This window comes from Anas acuta, chromosome 14 (genome assembly GCF_963932015.1).
Source record: "Anas acuta chromosome 14, bAnaAcu1.1, whole genome shotgun sequence".
NCBI lineage: Eukaryota > Metazoa > Chordata > Aves > Anseriformes > Anatidae > Anas > Anas acuta.
The window spans coordinates 15251978-15259256 of NC_088992.1; the positions used below are offsets into that span (position 1 = coordinate 15251978).

At 38.0% G+C, this 7279-nt stretch overlaps 1 protein-coding gene across 1 annotated transcript in view; it reads right to left on the bottom strand.

Annotated features, from left to right (window-relative positions):
* Nucleotides 1-4511, bottom strand: part of DOCK2 (dedicator of cytokinesis 2) — a 187800-nt gene extending 183289 nt beyond the window's left edge. The window contains exon 1 of the mRNA XM_068697859.1: nucleotides 4258-4511. Coding sequence (XP_068553960.1) covers nucleotides 4258-4297 — 40 coding nt within the window. The 5' untranslated portion in view covers nucleotides 4298-4511. The remainder of the gene's footprint in view (nucleotides 1-4257) is intronic.
* Between the last annotated feature and the right edge of the window lie 2768 nt (nucleotides 4512-7279).

The following is a 7279-nucleotide window of genomic DNA, read 5'->3' on the forward strand; positions in this document are numbered from 1 at the left end:
TTTTAAGCCTATTCTGGGTCAAAGATTCTCCTGCTATTCTCACCTAGCTATGTAATTAAAGAACAAATACATTTAGTTTCCGATGTAAATTAAGGAAAACAAAACAGGGTGTGAGCCAACTCTTGGCATGGCTAAGAACAGGAACTCCTGTATATAAGCTGCAGCTTTTCTTTCAGCCTTGCTGACCTTCCTTAAATTTGTAGTTATCTATTAACTTCAAGTGATTACGCAATAGCAGAAATTGAATGCTCCCTAGTGAAGAAGGCCTACAAGGAAAGATTACATGCATGAGTACTCATTTAAGTGGTATTTTATTATTGCTGGAAAGTCCATTTGACTATTGTTATTTTCCCGGCTCCCCTTTGTAAAGAATAAGCTTCAGACACTGATATTATTGTTTCTGACATACAAGTATGAAGTGACTTTTAATAGAGTTTAATAGAAAAACTTTACATAACCCAGGAAACAGACTTGGGGTAGGTATATAAACTGTGAGTAAAGTCATAGTATTATTACCCTACGTGATGACACAACTTGCACAGATTCTCTTTTACATCAAAATCACTTGTGCTTGTACCCTAGAACAGCATGGGAGCAAGCACGGGGTGAAGGAAATACCACCAAGTCTGCAGTGTCACAAGCAACCTACTCTAGAGCTTTAATTATAAGATTCTGGTTTGGACTTCACAGAATCACAGAATCACAAAATTTCTAGGTTGGAAGAGACCTCAAGATCATCGAGTCCAACCTCTGACCTAACACTAACAGTCCCCACTAAACCATATCCCTAAGCTCTACATCTAAACGTCTTTTGAAGACTTCCAGGGATGGTGACTCCACCACCTCCCTGGGCAGCCTGTTCCAATGCCTCACAACCCTTTCAGTAAAGAAGTTCTTCCTAACATCTAACCTAAAACTCCCCTGGCGCAACTTTAGCCCATTCCCCCTCGTCCTGTCACCAGGCACGTGGGAGAACAGGCCAACCCCCACCTCTCTACAGCCTCCTTTAAGGTATCTGTAGAGAGCGATAAGGTCGCCCCTGAGCCTCCTCTTCTCCAGGACTTCCTATTGGAAAGCACAATTATACCTGCCATTCTTCGAGAAACAGTTGGAATGCGTGGAGGAGACATCTAGAACACTTAGTAGAGCATTGCAATAATCAGTTATGGCTGTGGTAACTACATTAGAGGAAATCTATGTTCAAAGTGCACACGACCTCAATCTTAAACAGCAGCTATTATTTTCCAGCTTTGAAATGGGTCATGTCATGGATTCTTTAAGATCTGACATCTGCCAGCTGCAAACGTTACAGACTAATGCTAAGCCCCCACATAAAACTTGATTACTTTTTTTTTTTTTTTTTTTTTTTTTAACAGTTGGCTCAGTTCTCATCTGGTCCATTACTAGTCTGGCTCAGCCAAAGTCATAGTCTTTTCTTTAGAGCAAGTTATTCTGTGGCTAACTGGGTTTACTTTTTTCTTGTTGTTTTTAATAAATGCAGAGGAAAAGGTACCGTGTTTGAGAATTATCATAGTGTTAACCATAATTCCATCTGCTCCCTCACAACGTGGATACATCATTTCCATTACATACATAAAGGAAACTTATCAAAGCTATAAATCTCATCTAGGTTTGAACACAAGTGAATTTCCTTAAGAACACAGATAATCCATTGCACCTTTTCCCATTTTATGCACTTAATCTTGTTTCATTATTCATGCAATTTGCTGATATCTCTTTGTCAAGTGGTGCCTGTTGGCTTCTTTGAACTACTCAACAGTAGTTCAAGTGCTAAGTCACGTCTTAATTCACAGCAGGAAATGATTTCGAAATAACTTGCAAATAAAAAAGATAAAATTTTAGTTTGCCGCCATCTTCTGTCTTTTTGACACTAAACTACCACTGATGTCCTAAATGCTTGTATGAGAGCAGTTAGTGTTTCCTTAGTTCTGACCCCCAGTCCACAAGGTACAGTTCTCTGTGTTGGCACCTGAAAATTTCCCAAGTGCCAGGCCCCCCTATTCCCCCATGATACAAAAATTGCAATATTCAGTGAAGTGACTGACTTGAGTAACACAAATGTGTCTTTAGCACATGAGGAGCTGAAATAGACTTGTTATACTAACAGACCATTTTCAAGACTTCCAGGTTGTCATAAATAACCAGATTTGAGGAGACAAGTCTTATTGGGGAGACGGGTGGAGATGGGTGGGAGGAGGAGCAGCAGTATTTCTAGCAGGCCATGTTTCAGGAACTGGTATCTGCACATAATCACAATTGCAATTGTAAGGTCTTATGAGGTACTGTGAAATGAATGCCGCGGTCAGAGCTGACAGTGTTTGGGAAAGCAGCAAGAGCACTGTTTCACTGCCAGAAGTAAATCCCACTCCTTTTGAGTTTTTGATAATTCCCCTCCGTGTTGTCTGTATTGCAGTTTAAACAATGTTAAAACACACCCATTAGATGTTTGCTAGTATTTGATTGCTTCTTATGTGCTAAAATTAAACTGTTCACGATAAGTGATTCTAGTTAAACTCTTGTTTTTTTGAATTCAATATTCTTAGATCAGAGGTAGACAAAAGTACTGCTATACAAAATTGCATGTTCTGGGTAGGGTATTTTAAGTAGAACAGTGAAGTGAACTGTTCAATTAAGATGCATTGTTCGCCTTCATGAAACAAACATCACTGGACTGAATTACCCTTATTTTTGAACTAATATATTTCACAGAATCACAGAATGATAGGGATTGGAAGTAACCTTGAAAGATCACCTAGTCCATTCCCCCTTCCAGAGCAGGGGGATTTCACAAGATTGTTTTTAGTATACGTGGTTTGCTGCAGCTTTCAGATACCATAAGGACTACAAGATCATAACAGCCTTTTACTGGCTATAAAGTTACATGTTGTCAAATTCCACTGTCAACAAACCACAGCAGGCCTTCTCAGGGGAAATGCATTGCTCATACCCCCAAGGCTGCTCCACTGGAGGGGTATGCACAAAAATTCACTAGCATGCATGACACGGAACATCAAGTCAGAACACAGAATGGTCTCCCATGATAAAAACTAGTGCAGGAGGAATAAGACTTTCTTTGTTATTATGTCCAATACACTCCAATCATAACGTTCCCTGTAAGAAGCCTCTAGAAGTGAAAATTGTTTTTTATTACTCTTGTGAGTATGATCTATCACTGGTATGTCAATACAGACACCACATCCAACAAATGCGGTCATAGTCCCCCAGGTCAGTAGCTTTCAGGAAAAAAAAATGTTAAAATTAAGTGAAGTACTTTCTACTATTTGTAAAAATGAAAATCTTTACACCTTTCATTTTGTAATATAAACTGCCACCAGAGCAAGGCACTTCCATTTCACAATTCTGTCCCTGCTGCACATGGAAGTTGAACAGGAAGACATTCTTTTCCTCTTATTAATTCCCTGATTCATTTTTTCATGAAGCCGGTTTGGTGGTTTTTTAATGTTTTTTTAATATTGTTTTTAGTGTTTTTAATGAAAATGTTACACCCTCCTTAACATAACAGTCATTTAAAATAATTTGGGGATGTCAGATTAATAACTACACACTAGTATGTAAAATAAACTACAAGAAATATAACATTAACTATGTTCTGTACTGGAAGCCCACAGTTAACTTCAGCAGAGTATTTGTTTCAAGTGCTTCAGCGCTGCTTCCTAATTTTAAAATGCTGTTTATTTATTTTAACTGCAATTCAGACCTTTATGGAAATTAACATTATTAATTTTAAGGAAAATTGATGTTGGAAGGTGACATTCTTTTCAAAAAAGGAATTTACTACTACTACTCATATACAACTTTTTCAGCAACACTAACTTCAAGTGAACGTCTTCATGATCTCTCAGAAGCGACCATAGGATTCCCCTTCTCCAGCATTTGTTTCACCATAACTTCTAGCTACTGCTTACTAAACAATACGCTACTTATTCAACGTGTTTCTAAAATACACAGGTGGGAAAAGCTGTGTTACTGTTAAGAGCTCAAGATCCAAGAGGGGTAGGAGCACGGAGGGGTGGAAGGGTTAGATCTCCCAAGCTGGCATTCACATACTAGTTGCCATTCTCTTTGAAAAATTAAAACTTTGTATGAAATTGATCATTTCAGTTAAACTACTGTGATAAAGTTGAGGATGTTATCATACTAGAGAAAACACCTGCCCACATCCTGTTCAGAAGTTATGAGGACAAAATTCAAACAGCAGTTTACTGAGTTACATACCCACGCCAATCTTCTTGTCTGTCTTGCGCCATGTCGCCATCGTACATGAGTCTGCGAGGCTCCAACGGATGCCCACCACTGAGGCAGACAAGATTTAAAGGATGCAAAGTTGAGATGGGCAACCAGCAAAAGGAGCTGGAAGCAAAATCTGTCTCCCAGCTGTTGTTACTGATGCCTAGGAGGAGCCTGAAGCTGGCTGAGGCAGCTGTGAGGGTTCTGTGAGATTTGCTGCTCTTCTGAGCTGTGAGCTTCCTTCCTCTTTTCTCAGTTCGAGATATTGTACCCAAGTGTCATGGGGGAGGGGAAACCCAAACTGGGTGTTTCTGTTGCATGATACTGGCTGTAACACAACAGCAGGCGAAAAGAAGCAAAACCACTACACTGCTCTCCTGCACTACTCTTCAACTTGCACCTACATGGAAGGCATGTAGCATGTGCAAAGCCCAGCCACTGTGACAACCTCTACACGCTGAATGCTTCAGTTTCAAAATGCCCTTCGTTTCTTAAACTTACAACATAAACAGATTTTAAATGATTTGTCTTTTTCAAGACATGAACTTGCTTTTGACCTGTCCTGGAAAAGGGATTTGTTTTTCGTAATACAAATTCTCTCAGAGAAATGAGGTGAAGAAAAAGCCACATTTCAAACTCCACCCATTCCTCTCTATTTCTCTCATATTACATTTGGAGAGAAAAGGGGAGTTTCTTTTCATTTTCTAAACAAATCAGCACTTAAAAGCTCATTATCTAGACAAAATTTCAAGAACTGGATTACTAAATATTTACAGCCCTTACCTTTACACAGATAGGTGTGTGAGAACTTAAATAGGGATGTTTTGGGTAAGCAAAGATCAAGCAAAGTTGTTCACCGTTTGGATGAAGGACAATGCATGGGATTGAAAACAAGTATGTCACCTGAGTTCACATTCTTTACTTGTGAGTTTAAAACATTAAGAAATAGAAAATATATAGAAAGATTTATTCTTATCTCCAGCTCAGTACAACAAATCCATGTAACAGTTCTGTCCTCAGGATTTTACTTTCTATCTTAGCAATCATGGCTTCTGAAAACAGTTTAACAGTGCTGTGCTGCATCTGTGAGGATAGACTTTCATGACACGTGACATGTCAGTTCTTGATTTTAACAAGCAGTTAAGAGAAGTCCAGACTGCCAGTCTTTCTCTTGTTGCACATAGTGTTCCACAACCTATTCTGGAGGCAAAACAAACAAACAAAACTTTAGCTAACCTTAGTGGAAGGATTTGGTTAATTATTTCATAGGGAAAAATTAACTTGCTTAAAAGTAACACTGTAGCTCCATATTGTTTATTAACATGAGCTAGATTCAGAGCAACTCAGAACATCTCCATCTAAGGACAACCAGTTTCAGCTATGGTGTCCTAACTGTTCTTTTCCATTGAACACCCATTTTATACTGTTCTCAAAAGTAGATTTTGAGACTGAACCATTTCATCTTTCTTTTTACTATGGATTTTGAGTTGTAACTTCCTAACTTGCAATGACTGTTTTCCTTACTCTGAATCCTTACTGCAGCAAATCACCCTTTCCTATAAAATACTTGGCCTAAAGGGCATTCTCACATTTAATGTCTTGCTCTATATTTGTCTTCCTCGTTATGTTTCCCTCTAAAACAAAAGTCCTGAAAAAAATTGTTCCAATATAGTACTTACTTAAAAACATGCTTCATCCTTTAAGTCTCATAAGACTTCCTTGTTTATTTGCTTTAAAGTACCCATCATTTACAGAGCATGCACAACACAGGACTACTATATTTTGAAAAGAAACGATATACAGAAATTTCACCTCCAAAGACTTAAAAAGCAATACTGTAAGCACGCTGTGGCAACAGAACCCTCAATTCTGGCCATGTTCTGCCAGGTGGTAGATCAAATTCTTTAAGAGAGTTGTAAACATACATTTATTATGTGAAACCCACAGACTCAAGAAACTACAGTAATGCAGGCAAAGCAAGAGGTTTTTTTTTTTTTTTCCTTCTTTTTTTGGGGGGCTGGGGGATAAATAGATAACTCTAAGCAGCTTCATTCATTTGTTGAAGTGATATTGTTTTCCTCTAATTCAAACTGTTACGTACTTTAGTAGTGTTAGTTGCATCACCATGTGCAGTAAACAAAATTAACTATTTCACTATTGGTGGAAAATAATAAAAGGGTTTCTTCTAATGTTTTGCCTTATGGAAAGCATTTCTTTCATTTAGTATGTACATGTGAAATCAGTGGCAAGACGAAAAAGAATTAGGCCATGGATAGTTGCTAGCTTACTCTAATATCATGGAATATTATAAACCAGAAATGAGAGATTCTCAGTTTACTAAATTCATAAATAAGACTGAAGGATATGGAGCGATATTAAGTTTCTCATTTTGAGGAAGTGATACAATTGAATTCTATCATATATTCACTTATGATTATGCAAGAGATTGACGTCCTCCAACTTGCAGCAAAAGCTTTTTTTTTCCTATACAAACAGTATCTAGAGGTTCTTCTGGGAGTGGTGAAGAAATGGCAGTCAGCATCACTGCTATAGTGCCAGCTACCAAATGGAACAGGAATTTCGCCAAAACTAGAATATAACGAACATTACACAGCAAGTTGACTTTTATCATCTCCGTTATCTCCTGATGCTGACCATGAGCATCTGGCATGGGCTTAAAATTACACCTCTGGAGTAAAGAAGGCATGCCAGGTGTCTTAGATTCAGACATACCAACAGAAGTGTTGTGGATCAACCTTTAAAAACTAAAAGCTTTGGGCTGTAAGATTCTTCCAATAGATCTTCCTCACAGATCTTCCTCATTTTCTTTAAAAAGAAGAAAAAAAGGTTTTTTCATCTTAATCTTTTACTTGGAAAATGGCTAAACCATTCACTAGAGGGAGCTTAAACTACAGCATGAAGGCTCAATCTTGTATTGCCAATATAAATACCAAAACTTTAGAGACACTAGCTTAGATGTGCTCCCCTCAAAATTATTCTGCATGAAATA